Source organism: Lentinula edodes (genome assembly GCF_021015755.1).
Source record: "Lentinula edodes strain Le(Bin) 0899 ss11 chromosome Unknown C8R40scaffold_6, whole genome shotgun sequence".
Classification (NCBI taxonomy): domain Eukaryota; kingdom Fungi; phylum Basidiomycota; class Agaricomycetes; order Agaricales; family Omphalotaceae; genus Lentinula; species Lentinula edodes.
The window spans coordinates 238,258-253,570 of record NW_025764312.1 but is presented as its reverse complement, the minus strand read 5'-3'; the positions used below and the strand labels follow the sequence as shown (position 1 = coordinate 253,570).

General features: G+C 47.2%; 7 protein-coding genes across 7 annotated transcripts; 2 read left to right on the top strand and 5 right to left on the bottom strand.

Annotated features, from left to right (window-relative positions):
- Positions 1-74: 74 nt before the first annotated feature.
- Positions 75-2,448, bottom strand: C8R40DRAFT_1235044 (uncharacterized protein; the record flags this gene model as incomplete). The annotated part of the gene is made up of 2 exons (XM_046233376.1): positions 75-2,304; positions 2,363-2,448. 2 exons carry the CDS (start codon positions 2,446-2,448, stop codon positions 75-77), a joined length of 2,316 nt encoding a protein of 771 aa, XP_046089569.1.
- Positions 2,449-2,941: 493 nt separating this feature from the next.
- On the bottom strand, positions 2,942-4,634 carry C8R40DRAFT_1167211 (uncharacterized protein; the record flags this gene model as incomplete). The annotated part of the gene is made up of 8 exons (XM_046230973.1): positions 2,942-3,216; positions 3,275-3,307; positions 3,360-3,584; positions 3,644-3,992; positions 4,044-4,333; positions 4,390-4,468; positions 4,512-4,522; positions 4,580-4,634. The coding sequence occupies 8 exons, from the start codon at positions 4,632-4,634 to the stop codon at positions 2,942-2,944; spliced, it is 1,317 nt and encodes a 438-aa protein (XP_046089568.1).
- A 1,422-nt stretch (positions 4,635-6,056) lies between these two features.
- Positions 6,057-7,226, top strand: C8R40DRAFT_1167210 (peptidase family M48-domain-containing protein; the record flags this gene model as incomplete). The annotated part of the gene is made up of 4 exons (XM_046230972.1): positions 6,057-6,096; positions 6,154-6,606; positions 6,657-6,885; positions 6,941-7,226. The coding sequence occupies 4 exons, from the start codon at positions 6,057-6,059 to the stop codon at positions 7,224-7,226; spliced, it is 1,008 nt and encodes a 335-aa protein (XP_046089567.1).
- A 229-nt stretch (positions 7,227-7,455) lies between these two features.
- Positions 7,456-8,994, bottom strand: C8R40DRAFT_1167209 (stretch-activated cation channel Mid1; the record flags this gene model as incomplete). Its single annotated transcript, XM_046230971.1, has 3 exons — positions 7,456-8,096; positions 8,150-8,569; positions 8,619-8,994. 3 exons carry the CDS (start codon positions 8,992-8,994, stop codon positions 7,456-7,458), a joined length of 1,437 nt encoding a protein of 478 aa, XP_046089566.1.
- Positions 8,995-9,112: 118 nt separating this feature from the next.
- On the top strand, positions 9,113-11,458 carry C8R40DRAFT_766883 (uncharacterized protein). The gene is made up of 8 exons (XM_046236155.1): positions 9,113-9,366; positions 9,423-9,439; positions 9,503-9,683; positions 9,744-9,904; positions 10,686-11,004; positions 11,069-11,204; positions 11,288-11,297; positions 11,357-11,458. Coding segments are annotated over exons 1-8 (858 nt in total). The 5' UTR covers positions 9,113-9,334; the 3' UTR covers positions 11,359-11,458.
- A 686-nt stretch (positions 11,459-12,144) lies between these two features.
- Positions 12,145-13,003, bottom strand: C8R40DRAFT_1066924 (uncharacterized protein; the record flags this gene model as incomplete). Its single annotated transcript, XM_046225837.1, has 2 exons — positions 12,145-12,564; positions 12,644-13,003. 2 exons carry the CDS (start codon positions 13,001-13,003, stop codon positions 12,145-12,147), a joined length of 780 nt encoding a protein of 259 aa, XP_046089564.1.
- A 309-nt stretch (positions 13,004-13,312) lies between these two features.
- C8R40DRAFT_1066923 (enolase C-terminal domain-like protein) lies at positions 13,313-15,204 on the bottom strand (the record flags this gene model as incomplete). The annotated part of the gene is made up of 10 exons (XM_046225836.1): positions 13,313-13,437; positions 13,585-13,699; positions 13,765-13,790; positions 13,852-13,993; positions 14,055-14,200; positions 14,269-14,375; positions 14,439-14,505; positions 14,639-14,843; positions 14,904-15,122; positions 15,151-15,204. 10 exons carry the CDS (start codon positions 15,202-15,204, stop codon positions 13,313-13,315), a joined length of 1,206 nt encoding a protein of 401 aa, XP_046089563.1.
- Positions 15,205-15,313: the final 109 nt, after the last annotated feature.

Here is a 15,313-nt window from a genome sequence, read left to right as displayed (position 1 = left end):
AGTGTTCTGATTCACCGTGGCACATCGAAATATATACGAGGACTTGGACCGTGAGAGTCTTAAACTACTTACCATCAACTTTTGGTGATTGCAGTACATGAATCCACCACATAAGTTATACACCTCAAAATCCCAGAGCCACAGCATCTATGCCTTAAATCGATAGGAGTCTCTCTGTCCTGGCTCTCCTTCAACTTTGTTCGGCGATCTTTCTTCCTGATAGGAAGTCCACGCAGCGGCTGTAGGGGAGACGTTGGTAGGATCTCGTGACTGTTATGGTTCAATTCTGCTCTCGTATGTGGATCAATCCTCCTCCGCCTATGACCTTGGCTGGCATCCTGATCCATCGATGCCCAGTGTCCTGCATTCTCCCAGGAGCGCTTTTGACCGCCCCTGTTTGGAGGTGAACGATATTTGGTCTGGGATACTTTGAGCGTAGTGCGCTCTACTTCGTTCCAGAATGTGTCCTGCCTTGGCAGGGGCTTGAACATGGTGGGCTCTGTTTGGCTTGGAGGCAGCGGCGGAGAGGGATCCATTTTGTTCAGCGGCCTTGGTATTGCGCTAGAAATATCCGGAGGATCGGTGAACGCTCTCGAAATATTCTCCATTATAACACTTGGATGTGGCTGCTGCTGAGGGACAGGAAACGTCGATTGGTATTGATGCTGAATCGGGGCAGTTGGCTGATAAGCCGGAGAAGAAGCTGGAGCATGTGCAAAAGCTTGTACAGGTGCGCTTTGATAAATCCAATGACCCGCGAAGGCCGCCTGGGCTGGCGGCGGACTGAATACTGGCGCATTACTGGGGCCCGTTGATGGTGTGTTTTGACTTTCCGTATCCATGTTCATGATCTTATTGTCTTCATTTGTATCGTAGGCTCTAATATCACATGCATCGACCATGGTGACCGAGGCGCATTTCTGCAGAGATTGCGTCTGTTGTACAAAGGCACCCCCAAAATTCGTGGGCTGATCTTCAATGACAATGCTCATGTCCGATTCTGACTTCGCCAGCGCGCGCGTCCTAGAAGCGGTAATAGGAACGTCGACACTCATCATCGAATCAGTCTTTACCAGAGGACCTCCGTATTTCGGTGCCGGCAACACCACGTCGTCTACACTCATCGCCGAGGCTGATTTCGCCAGCGGTTTATGAACGAACGTAGGTCCACTAGGCTGGACAACGGGAGACTCGTCTTCATAATCGGCCAGATTCCCGTCATCTGGAGTTGATCTGGGAAACGACCTAATTGTATTCGCTATATCATTCGGAGCATTGGATCCCTGGGACGTCGAAACACTGTATGGTGCTCCTGATGTCTCTGACGATGAAGGATCAGCGCTAGATGTGGCATTTGCGAGGATTCTTTCATCTGGGAATGCGTCTGACCGACCAAGTCGAGTACGTCGGACTCCAATCTGATATGGTGAATTGGAATACCTCGACGAAAAGTCCCGAATGTGGCGCCTATGAACTAAGGTCTCAGTGCCCTTCGTGGCTTGAGCTGCTCTGCTTGACCCCGATACAAATTTTGGTGCTATACGTGATGCCAATGATCGTTGTCCCGAAGAAATACCCCTCTGCGAATAATGCGAAGTGGAATCCTCCTCGATGTCGTATCGCGTCTTCCGATTGAAATTCCGGTTTCTCCCCTTCTTTCTCAAGTTCGCTAGTTCTACCTTTTCACTCTGAAGAGTCGGGTCAAGCGAATCTCTCCTCCCTCTATGTCCCCTTGCTGTAACAGGTCGAGGAAAATCCGATCTGGGCTGGCCGGCTGTGGAGGTATGAGCTCTTACAGTTTGACCTGGTAATCGCTCTTCGCGAGCGCCGTGGCGTTGAGCAAGAGTAAGTTCAGTAGGAGGGTTTTCAAGTTCATCAGTCACCGGTGTAAGCAAAAATTGGGAAGGTGCCTTTGTTTTTACTTGTACCGAAGTACTCGAGCTGCTTGATTCGTTGCGCCTCGATGGGACAACTTCACTAGTACTTGAAACTAGCGCCGCCTTTGCTATTGATTGATTGTCCGATCTCAAGATCCTTGGCTGACTGCGAACACCATTGTGGGACTTAGGTGAAGCAATATTTCCAACAATCAGCGAAGCGTTCCCTTCGCTCTCGGATGGATTCAGGATGATCTGAACTTCCTCTAAATCATCGTCATTCTCTTCTTCTTCTTTCTCCTCCTCCTCCTTCTCCGTTTCTTCTTCGTCTGCTTCTTCCCCCTTGTCTTCTTCAGATTTTGCCGCTGGTGGTATTCTACTACCAGCACGACGGAGACTGTTCAACGCGGGAATTTTGATAGTGAGCCTAGAAATCCCAATCAATTCAGTGGTATATATGCGAGACGAATGGGTACTATACGGACGGGGCTACTATGAGATTGTTAAACAGCCCAGCTATATCACTGATGCTGCTACTTGTTTTATTTTTCAAATTTGATGGGTTGCTCATGACGGAGTTCTTTGGACTTTTGCTCAATAGGGTAAGTAATGGGGGGAAAGGTTACAATGGGTTAACAATGTGCCCTAGTCTGACTTGGTCTGACATCTTTAAATATGGAGACTAGCTAGTGCTGAGAAAGCTGTTTGTCGAATACAAGGGAGTTGTGGGCGATATTTGATCCAAAACAAAAAATAGAACGAGAACGGCACAACGGTTGTGATGGTTGTTGTAAGTTTTTTGTCTTGTATGTACATATCATTTGATTGCAACAAAAATTGGACATGGAAAATCATATCAAACTCAAACCAGGGGGCATTCCTCGAGTGTATCTATCTGTCTATCTTAGGTTGGTTTTTACGACTGTGACTAGTACAGCTTCTGGCACTAATGCGCAACTCTCCACAATTCATTGGCTACTTACTATTGTATACATTCTAGTCATACAAACACTGGCGTAAGGACAAACTTGTTAATCACATCTCCGAGAAGCTTCACGTCTTTATCAAACTTTCTTCAAGTCCAGCTCAGCCTCGAAAGCCTCACACTTGGAATCAGGCAGATCGATGGGTTGCGTTGGAACTCCAATCACCGGTGTAGGAGCATTGCTCTCGGAGTTGGAAATTTGGTCGAAGACGTTGTCGAAGTGGTACCTCTTAAATTCATGCTCACGGCCTTCTCGGAAGAATTTCGCCAGATTGATGATCTTCAACTTGTGGTTTTCATCGACAATAACGCATTGGTTCTGATCGAAGAGACCCCAATCATCGACATATTCAGCTATCAGACAGTTGGTCAGCAATGAAGGTAGTATTCGAAGTGTTGGGTGGATGCTTACTGCAAGGTTCGGAGCCAACGATGACATGTCGCCCTGAGAAAAGAAGAATTAGTATGAGATTCATCGATCAATAAATGATACAAACCTTGTTGACTGGGAGGGAGGTCCTGGTATCTCTGTACCAGTTCTCTGACTGAATCGATCTTGACATCTGTGTTGTTGATGTCCTCTGAAATCTTGGGACTAGGAAGAACAGGGAAATATTTCCTGTTCAGCTTCTCGCCAGCGGTGAGCGAAAGGTAAAGGCTGGGCGGGAAACCTTCCTTCGCGTCCCTCCAGCGACACACAAGCATCTGATTTCCGCTGTCGGCTATATTCACAAGATAATCAGCTTTGATACGACAACGAAGGAGGGCAGTAAAGGCGAACTTATGCAGAGGTTCAGTTTATTTCCAGCACGGACATTGCCAGGAGTGAAAGGGCCGGTCTTGTGACGACGCTGAATTTTGTGAAGATCAGCAATGGTGTTGACAAGAGCAAGTAGCAGTGCATCAGTCGAGTCAGTGTCGAAGGGAATCTCGAAACCACCAGGACCCCGCCTGGACCTGATCCCTGCTTTGATGAGATCGAGGTGAGCGAAGTAAAGGGTCGCCAAATGCTCAGTGTCAGTGTTTCCTCGAATGTTGAACACGTAGTTGGAATTCGGGACAGAGGATGCCAAGGCGAGTGTTTGCACTGTCGCTTGCAGTTCGGCTATTCTCCGCATCACGTCGAATCGCTATAAATGAAGAGTTATATCGAATCATCGAAAGCACGAAAAGAAACATACAATGGGAGCGAAATCAGCGACGCTTCCGTTGTGCATGAACGCATATTTCCCAAATATGAAAGGATGGTTGTTTACTTCCACGACGGGAGGGAAACTGGCATCTCTGATGTGAGCCAGCGTGCATTTGGATGCGGTATGAGCACAAAGCTGGCTAAATGCAAGATCGGTAGAAATCGGGGCAATAGTCCTAAACTGAGCGGGTTGCATGCCTTTGACGGAGGGGTCGAATTCTGCGAGGGTGTCGGTATACCAACCCACCCCGAAGCCGTGAACATTAATCCACGTAGCCTCTGCGTCGATACGGATATCAGAAAGAAGTTGACTGACATTAGGAAATAAAACTTACGTATCTCCAACTCTGCTTTGTCGTCGTCTTCCAATCCGTAGTATAGTCCGGGAAGGAAACGGTTATTGACTCTGAAAGACTTAGTGTCAGGAATTAATTGGGAATTAATGAGATATACATACTGTTTTACGATCTATGAAGCATTGGTAGATATGAGCACTGATCGTGAGCTGGAAACGTTCAAACATACCGAGTGATCTGGCCTGACCAGTAAATCCTCGAGCATAAGACTCTGCCTGAAGCATCGTGTTAAAACAAGAAGATACGACGATAGGAAAAGAGTAGACGCACTCGCCAACATATACAATCCATCGACACATTTTTAAAAGAGTCGCAGGATCTGTAAACACGGAAAAAGATGATTGGGGTAATCACTGCATGATCATCTCGAGTCCCCGTCCTTTAAATACCCCAGCAGACTAACATGTTAGTACGTGTTAAGTGAGATCCTCATACCACCTCAGACCCTTGTTCAAAGTCTTCACCCCAGTGTGACAGTGGCGCCTGACAGGGAACGTCAATATAGTTCTGGAATTCGCGGTCAAGGAATATGGCACGAGGGTAGGTGCAGGCAGGGGACAAGATGAATGGAAGGGCAAGATGAATGAGTGCATCGATGGATAATAGATAGGATACAAAACACGCTGACTTCCAGGATGTTTCTGAAGCGAAAACAAAACGCGGTGGTACAGGTTGGCACCCAGAATTTAATATCGATTCAGAAGCGTGCTGGATGCTACGTACATAGACTTAACCAGATTTAGGAACCTTCCTTGCTTCTAGTTCTCTATGTAGGAAATTATTGCCTGTCAGCCTATGTCAGCTGCAGAAAACAAAAGCCAGGGACAAGAGATCGCAAGAAAGCGACCTCCGAGTCCTGGGCGTTCTTAGGCCCTAGATTTGCAATTGCCGAAGGGGAAATCGTATAGGAGCTGGCGCCCATAAGCAGCTAGAGGATAAGCATGGAAGGTAGCAGAAAGTGAAGGAGTTAGGTGCGGCTGCGCGGAGGACCTTATGAACGGGATTGGCATCTATCGAAATTTACTACGGCCGATGACAGTTGAATCATCCACGACCGCAAGTATAAGTTCCCCTTTTCCCTCCAGGAAATCAAAGCATGTTTTGATGCTCAAGGTGCCAAGTAGTCGAAGAAATTACTAGATGCTCGAGACCCACGAGGAGCTAATAAAGAAGACCGCCGCAAAGTTTACGTTGACTACCATGTTATGTGTATTCAACAGAGGTTGAATCGTTGAAGAGGTTTGAAATTTGAAGACGCGTACACAGGCGGCATTGAAGACGCGTCGGAACTTTCACACGTCCTATTTATTTATTCGCACTCATCCCAGACCTTCAAGCTTTAAGCTTTAAGCTCCAGCTTCAATCCTGGTCTATTTTGAGAATTTGCCTTGAAATGCTCAGATGTATATGGAGCCGTAACTTTCGTCCATCGCTGCTGCGAAATTTGGGCGTGAGGAACTCCCTAAATACTTACTACTTCCATTCCTCAACTTTCCGACAAGCTTCTCCTCCTCCACGATATATTCGATTCTCTTCCCCGAATCCCAATCCAGGGCCAGGGCGGGGAAATGGAAAAAACTTCTTTGAGGATCGAGCATGGCCGGTGAAAGTTGGTGCAGGACTTGCTGGTGTGGGTGTAATTTATTATGTCTCCTGGTCTGTCACCTGTTGTATCCAGTGATTTGCGTACATATCCCAGTCTTACATGATTCTTTACTCTTCACTCTTTGTCGAACAGTTTAGAACAAGTTCCTGAAACTGGTCGCTGGAGGTTCATCTCTGTCTCCCCAAAAACTGAAGTTCAAGTTGGGCAGTTCGCACTCCAACAAACATTGGCTCAATTTCAAGGTCGAATATTACCAGATGAACACCCAGTGACGATGCATGTCAAGAGAGTCGTGCAAACTGTTCTTGACGCGTCGCAATTGGGAGTTGTCAGAGGTTACTCTCAGCCCCAACCGCACTTCTCCAGCAACGATTTTGCTGACGATGATACTTGGTCTTCTTCTTCGTCTTCCTCATCGATCAAGTCTTCTCCGGCAACTATTGCATCAGCTGGTAAAGAATGGACTGTCATCGTTGTTGATGATCGCAAGATTGTTAATGCTGCCGCAACGCCTGGGGCCGTGATTGTCTTTACGGGAATTTTACCTATCTGCAAGGATGAGCAGGGCTTGGCTGCTGTTTTGTCGCATGGTATGTGTTTGATCCCCAAATGGTTTGAAATTTCCCAATCGTTTTCTTAGAAATCGGCCACGTTGTTGCGCGTCATGCAGCCGAGCGACTCTCTTCCCAAACTATTGCTACTGCGTTAACTCTTTTTCTTTCCGCATTGGGACTAGATTTCGGAATCAGCGCATTATTGAATAAGCTCCTGCTCGAGCTTCCCAACTCGAGACTGCAAGAGAGGGAAGCTGATTTAATCGGGTTGCGGCTGATGTCGAAGGCTTGCTATGACCCCAAAGCCTCCCCAGCGTGCGTCCGCAATTGATTCCTCTCTTCCATTGATAAACTAAGTTATCCTCCATAGAATGTTCACTCGTTTAGGTCAACTACAGTCCCAAGCATCGCGCGGAGGTTTCAGTTCACCAGAGTTTTTCAACACCCACCCATCGTCCGAATCGAGAGTGAGAGAAATTGAATCACATCTAGGAGAGGGTTACGCCCTTATTGCTGCAAACCCTGCGTGTGCGGAGCTGCAGGAGCGAGTTCAAGCGTTCAAAGAGAGTGTAAGGTTGAAGAATGCATTTGATCTTGGGCCACGGCTTGGTCAAAGTCATAACCATATACATGATGAGGAAGAGGTGTGGAGGTAGTCAATTTTCCGGAGTACTTTTATAACATGGACAGTAGACCACTCTAGTTTGCATGAACTACCTCAGTGTATTGTACAAGTATTGTACGATTTTGGGGAAATCCCGCTTTAGAAGGATGAAAATTCTAGCCGCTTTGAATAATGATATGTAGTAGTAGTGATATTTTCCGTTCGTTAGATACAATACACTGAGCTCGCTCTGGAATCCACGTAAAAAGTACTATCGGTACCTACACGAAATTACACCAAACATTCCCCCACTGATCTTGCGCTTGCCCCGGTATACCCAATCCCTGTTGATTTGGCTCAGCACCGTCGATATACCCCACCCCATAGCTCTGATTCGCATTAAACCTTGCCAACGGACACGCGAACCCCAGAAAATTAGGACATGCTCTATCAGCTGCTTGGCATGTTTCGATGCATGGCATCAGCACGGAATATGACATGTTCAACGAAGAAAACGTAGGATTTCGCGGGACGGAAGATGTGGTTTGTGCTTGCAGGGCAGAGGTAGGAGAGGGTAGACCTGCTGAAGAGGTTCCTACAGACGAGGAGCTTGTGGCTGTAGTTGTAGAAGGACTTTGCTCGCCGCATCTAGGAAAGCTGACAGAACAAAGCCAGCGAAAGTACGCTCGCTGACAGTCTGCGCAGGTTTGCAGTGGTGAATAATAATCTCTCCCACATGCTTGCGTAGTAAGCGTTGTGGTAAAGTTGGTAAAGTATGTGGTGAGTGTGTCGGATATCGTTGATGGAAGGTTGGTGGAGTCGTATATGGATAATTCAGAGTTGTCCGGAGGAGGAAGTGGAATGGCATATGTTACACCGGGGCAATAGGGAAGGAAAGCGGCCAAGGGACAAGCGAATACAGCTGTTCAAGGGTAGTCAGATGAGTAAAGTGAACGTAGAAGGATTGTCGGTTACCGGACTTGGTCACAAAATACATCGGACCACTGAGCTTTTGGCTATCCTGAATGACATACGCAGTATAATTGGTCTGTGGCGAAAGACCTGCCATTAACCACTGTGTCCGCCAGCCATCCTCATCTCTCAGCCACAGACTTTCATTGGCGATATTCCCAGAGGATGATTGTGAAGCCATCATGCAAGCAGTTTGTGGTAAGCTGGTCAAAGTTTGAGATGATGTAGGCGCTATTAGCAGAGTGAAGTTTGGAGACGAATCAGGTGGTGAAGGGGATGCTAACGATGGGCCAGGAAGTGTGTAATTTGGATAAGAAGGGTCTATGAATATAGGCGGGTCAAATGGAGGTGAAAAGAGCAACGCTTGGTTGGATGTCGTGTCGCCTAATAACGGAAAAGTAGCCAGTACCTCGTGCATTGGCCCTACGTAAATTACGAATTAATTCGCCAGGGGATTTACTAGATCACTAACCACTATCTGAAGCAGCAATCTCAAATGAGAAATCGTCTGAAAGGGTTCCATCTATAGCCAAAACTCCTCCGTCCAGGAAAGAAGCCGAAAAGGTGCCCAGCCCTTGATTTACTATAATCTCATATACATTTGTCCCTCCATCGGGCCCAGGATCATCCACTGTGGTGCTGTTGGTAACAAAGAAACGCGTTGAGACAGTTTCTGAGGAGCAGTAAGCAACTGTAATCGTTAAATTCTGCGCAGCTGGCAGGGAAAAAGATGGAGGAGAGGGAATATCTTGGGTGTTGAGGGAAAGGATTGCATTCAATGAGAGCGAAGCGGTGGCCGCTTGGATGAGGGCAGCATTAACAAGGCATAATAGCGTCTCTGGAAGCATTTACAGTACAAGGTCAAAGTGAAATTGCTTTGTGGCTGCTCCGAAGCTCCGACCGAATGCCGTAATACGTAGCGCTACGGACATTGCCGGGAACATAAGTATCATTCTCGGTCGATCATTTTTTGATACTGTTCATTCCTCACGACCATATATCTTAACGACATTGTATTTTTGTTATACCTGTGCTTCGGATTCTTCATATATTTCCTTCAATTACGACCGGTTCCACTTCATTCGACTGCGGCGCAGCGCTGCGAAATACTTCGACCTTGAATCATTTAAAATTCAAGCTGGCAAAACGCAGTCTGTATAAGATTGCTAGTCATCGTAGCAAGTTTCAATGGTAATGGAGATAGGGCTTGTAAACGACTCGTACGTCTCTTTGCGCTTCTTTCTCTTAAAATTGGTGTTGAACGTTGATCCAATAGAATATGGCGTATTTCTGGTGAGTATTTTGGCTTTATCTATGTACCTTGACATTGTGAGATAAACCCTACTGGGCACCTAGTTCTCCGTAGCCAAAATTTACACCAGCTGCTTCACCGTCGAAGTAGCAATAATTTGAACGGCTGGAGACCGCTAGTCACGATTTCCGTTGACCCTCATTTGGGGCATAATCATTGCGAAATCCACGAGACAACCTTAGGAAGCGACGGACAGAACCCGAATTCCAAGACGGGGCTAGATATGTGTGTAATTCCATCCATTCTCCTCTGATTGATGTTAATATAATCACTCTAACTTTCTAGTGAAAGTCCTCGTCCCAATACCAAACTTTTATTCGAAGTCGTTCACTTCCCGCAAGCTGCTAAAAAGAAGGCCCGAAGGCTGAACAAAACCGTTCTAGGGTCTTGTGTGTATGAGATGGGTGAATTGGTCAGGCTAGCGAAGGAACAGGAACGTGGCTCTAGTATGTCCTTCCTTGTCGGTCTTGTTATCCACGTTACTTACAGGCACTTTTGGGCCTCCAGAGCAGCCCATCTCCATAAGCCTCAAACCCTTAGGATCGGGACCTCGAGCAAAATACATGAAACGCCTGCGGAGAGATAGTACAAGCAGTACTACTGCTGATAAGGGATTCTCCAAAATCGGCTCCGCAGGACCTAGTCTACAGATCAAAGTTATCCCTCCTAAGGGTAACCCGCTTACACTTGCAGGATCATCCAAATACCTTGGTCTTTCTTCGTGTGAAGAGGAAAGTGAAGAGGATGAAGATGCCACCGATGAGAACGAGGAAACAGAATCGCTCATTTTGAGCCTAGGCTCTTCGAAAACTCTCAATGACGAAGGTCCTCACCGAGAACCTTCTCCCGAGTCTGGTCTTCGAAGACGCCGCCGTGGTCGTATTCGTCGTCGCGTTTTCACAGGCTACGCTTGCGACTCCGGAGACGAAATCGAGGAAGAGGAGAAATGGATTTCGGAATCTGCTTCCGAGACTGCATCAGAGGCAGAGGCAGAGGCGGACGTCATGTTGAAAGAAGCCGGCGAATATGGCAGTGACTCTCCAAATCCAAATCCGAGCTCAGAGTGGTCTCCGTGGCCTTGGTTCAACCATGTAGCTCCGATTCTGGGCGTTTTAGGTATGGCACAGCCTAACCCAGGTATATTGCCCAGTTACCGGGACAGCTTGGAAGATGATCACAAGCATCAGGCAGAGGTGGAGATGGTGGAGATGGAAGCTCATCAAACAGATGTTGATACAAGTCTGATTGATGAGGAAGAGATTTGGGAATGGGAATGGTGGGAGCGCCTGTTATGCCTTTTTACAATCTATCGGGAACTCAGAATTGCGGAATACGAGGAAACTCGGTTGGGTAATTCTTCCTTGGTGGAACTTGGTTCGAACACGAGTCCAAGGCTTTCCGGCGCAAGTTTGAGTTCCTTGTCTGCGGGGTTAGGTGACGCAGAAGGGAGCTATCTCTCACTAAAATTTAGTATGTATGATAAGATTTATCAGCGGCTTCAGGTTGAGTGGACATACATTGGTACATTACTGCTTGGATTAGCTGCGTAAGTATATTTCTCTCTCGTACTCTACAAGTGAATCCTCATTCATTCTACTTCTTCGACACAGTATCGACGCCGCAATCTTTGCTATATCACCTTCCTCGTCTTCGCCTTCCTTCTCTGATGTCGCTTCTGGCGCAAAAGCTGCCGACTTGGCATCGTCATCATCCTTGTTCCCTGTTGACTCTTACGCTAGAGAGGCAGTAAGTCTCAGTACAATATCCACTGCGTTGGGTCTGTTATGCGACGCATATTTTCTAATGATCTATGCTTGGGGTGATGTTAGCACGTTCGTTGTGAGTATCGTGGTATTGTCCAAACCTTTTGGACACTACTGAAACTTATTTCTTTGTAGAACCGTGCACGTCCTTCCTTGCCTTCTTCTTCTCATGTTGATTCTTCTCCCTTTACCCCTTCATCATCCCCCCAAATCGAACAACCCACACCTCCATATCATTCATCCCAATCATGGGGCTATTTTGCTCTCTCCTCCCGGATCCCCGCAATGTGTTCGGTCCTCTCCATCCTCTTCATCGGCGCATTTCTTCTCATTGTCGCATCAGAAGCCGCGCCGCCCGCTGGTCTCTGGTTTTTGGGTGTGCTGGTCGGCATGGGAATGTGGATGCAGTATGTTGTCAGGTTCGGAAAGGTTGTTGGGAGAGGCATTCGAGGTGTCGGTCGAGGCGTGAGAAGTGGTGTAATGTCGGCAGGAAGTAGCGCGAGGTGGGCAGGAAAGAAAGTCCGAGGTTTGTTTGTTAGGAGTGATGATCTCAGTGGGATGGGGTCTGGACATGATGTTCCAGGGGCGAATCTGAATTCAGGCAAAGGGAAAAGATCAGTAATTCGACCGTTACCTGTGAAAATACGGCCTGAGGGACGAGGCCGTGGTTGAGGGCATAGGCTTTACCAACGTTATCTATTGTCCACTGCGTTTCATATTGCACATCTCATATTACAACCTGATTACAACTGAGCGAAATGTGCACGAGCAATGCCATAGTCAGCCATGTCCCGAATAGATAATTATCATGAGTATAATTGTACAGAGACTATCCAACATTGCCTTGAATATAATTACAAGTACAACAGTAGTAGTACAACACAAGTACATGAGGAATAGCAAATGTGAACAAAGGTTGCATACTATGATAGAGCTCCTTCAGCGACATGTATATGTGCCGACGAGTCCCAAGCTTCACATGCAACTCCAATCACCAAGTTCTGTTGAACACCGTCTTCGTCCCCTTTTTCTGTTCTCGGCCGACTGGGCATCTCAATCACTACGGCGACCTGCATAACAGTAACATCGTTTTGTGTGTTTGTCGGTTTGGAGACACCTTTCCCATTTCTCTTCTCGTTCCCAACGCCATTATTAGAACTCAAGTTAAGAGAGGTGGCGGGTATCCATGCAGGGAGGGATAAGCCATGTAATGCGTGAGGATTTTGCGAAGGGAGACGGATTGGTGGTAGCCCGGGTGATGATGGTGGAGGCAGAGGTCGTGTAGTGTCATGACATGGATGGATTGATGCGGACGAGATCGTGAGTGTCTGAGCGGTTAGCGGCTGTAAAAAATGAGAAAAGGTTATCAGTTATATGTAGCACAAAGCCAGAAACAAAGTCCGAAAGAGATATAGTGCGTACCTGTACTGAAAGCCAAAAAGTATCACTATCACTCTTCATAAACCGCGGTTCGAATAAGGCAGGCACGTCCGAAGAATCAAGTTGCCCTTCGAGGCCAATAACAGATCCAGAGTCCCATTGTCCCCAGGCTAATAAAGCTCTCCTTCGCGCCATGTTTCTCCTTGTACCAAACCCACAGCAAATAAAGAAGGCCAAGAGGACGATGAATGTGATGAGGAAACCAAAGAAATAGCTAGCTCCTTTAGAAGGAATTCCAGCATTGTTATCTGACGGGGATGAAGACGAAGATGCTGTGGAGGCAGAGGCCGTTGAAGTTGACGAGCTGCTTGCCGATGAAGATGAAGTGAAACCTAAAGCCATGTCAAGTTTCGTGATTCTTGTGTACTTCTCTTCTTGCGTCTTCTTTCGTGTGTGAGGAACAAGCGGGAAAGAATTTGCGATAATGGAGGAACCTCCGGAACCTGTACTTTTTGGTCTAGAGCGCCCAACAAAGTCGGTATGGGATTATGTCAGCGAACTTCTTCCGAACGTACTGCATTGCCCTTTTCAGCTTTTATACCAGGTCTATATGGCTAGATACGGCTGTTCATTAATTGAGGCAGTCACTCATGAATTACGGGAAACCTGACAAGTTACAACTACCTGGACCCCTACTCAACCGAGTCAGACTCACCACTCCTGCAAACTTCCATCCTCCCCACGCCAAAGCGGGTTCCTCCAGGGCGCATGCTTCACATAAATCTCACTCGCCTTCCGCACATGGTCTTCGTCTATCTCAACTCCGATTCCGGTTCCTACGTGGGTGAACGAGCAGGTTAGGACTCGGTTGAAAATATACTAAGATTAGTGGCTGGAAGACTAGCGTCGATCCTCGAAGAGAAGTAACAATAGGGCCGACCCTCCACAGCACATAGATTGATTTCCGTGATCGAGACACATACCTTGCAAAGCAGCGATGTATCCGTCCTTGACGGCAAACACTTCCGGATTGACCATGTAGGTGTGAAGGTCCGCTTCAATTCCTAGTGCCTCACCCGCGGCAATGTTGTAATGCATCTTCAGGCAAGGGAATGACCAAAAACATAAGCAGATACATATGTGGTGGGTGGACAATCACTGACCTTCCAGCTCATTTCTTGGATTACAACTGAATGATCATATTAATCAACGAACAAACATAACGAACGGTCCAAAATTTCGCTGCTCACAGTTTGGAGCTGAGATTGCCACTTGCATACACGCAGCAAGTGCAATAGGGCCTAATGGACAATGTGGCGCAAGAGCGACATCGTAGGTCTCTGTGTAGCTGGCGATTCGATGCAGTTCGCTGATCCCGCCGCAGTGTGATACCTGTATTAGGAAAATACTGTTATTCAAAGCCAAGGGATTTTACTCGAACAAGCTAATTTACGTCAGGTTGTGCAATGTCAATCGCTCGTCGTTCCAGGTAGGGCCTAAAATCCCAACGTGTGAAAAGTCGTTCACCAAGGGCGATAGGAGTCGAGATCACGTTGGATAGGTCGGCGATTTCTTCCGGCTGAGTTGGAAGAAGGGGCTCTGTGCAACCAAGTTGAAGATATTGAAGACATCGGATCGATGCCTTTGATGTCTGTTTTCGGGCTCACCTTCAATGAACATTGGATGCAAAGGCTCCAGAAGCTTAGCAAGCTGTTTGGCCATGCCCTTGTGTAATCTACCGTGGAAGTCAACTCCAACGTCGAGTCCGGTGGATCTGGGTAAGCGCCATTAGGGCATATAGTCACCGCATAGGGGAAATTGTAGTTCCAAGACGCACCTAACTTGTTTGACACGCTCGACAGTAGCTTCAAGTAATTCGGGGGAATCAATCCAAGATATAGCGTCTGCGAAACTGTTTTCAGTAATTGGTTTCAAGAAAGTAGAGCAGTTGTATGTATGAGTAGAGCATGGTACAATCACTGCTTTCAAAGCCATAACACTGTCTGGCGTATGCCTTTTCTTTTCTCAGATCCTTACCAGTTCCGTTCATCTTCACCGCAGTGAACCCTTGGGCCTTGCGCTCTACTGCGGCGCTCACCACTGCACTAGGGTGATCTCCTCCGATCCAGCCATATACTTTGATTCGATCCCGAACCTTGCCTCCCAGTAACTGCCATACCGGAACTCCCAACCTCTTACCCTTAATGTCCCAGAGTGCAATATCGAGACCGGAAAGAGCACTCTGCGAGAATAAGATCAATGTCTTGAGTACTACCCGAGATCGCTAGCAGGATGAAAGTACCATGAGAACCGGGCCTCCGCGATAAAACCTCCCCATATAAGCGGTTTGCCATATATCCTGGATGTTATCGGCTACAGCACCGATGAAACGTTCGCGGAGATCGTCGAAAGCGCCTTCAATAGCCTCAGTGTGGCCTTCCAATGTACTTTCGCCCCAGCCAACGATGTTATCAGATGTTTTGACTTTGACGAAAACCCAACGTGGGGGAACGCGGAAGGTCTATAGGTGGTAGGATTAGTAAAATAACGATAGCCTTTGGACAAGGGCTTGCCTCAATGTCCGTGATAGTGTTCGAGGTCATGTCGATGGATAAAACGTCAGTAGAGCCACATGAATTCGAAAACGTGAGATAGAAAGTCTCGTGTTGTATTTGCGCGTTGTAAGAGGCAGATTTTACTATATTTCTCCGG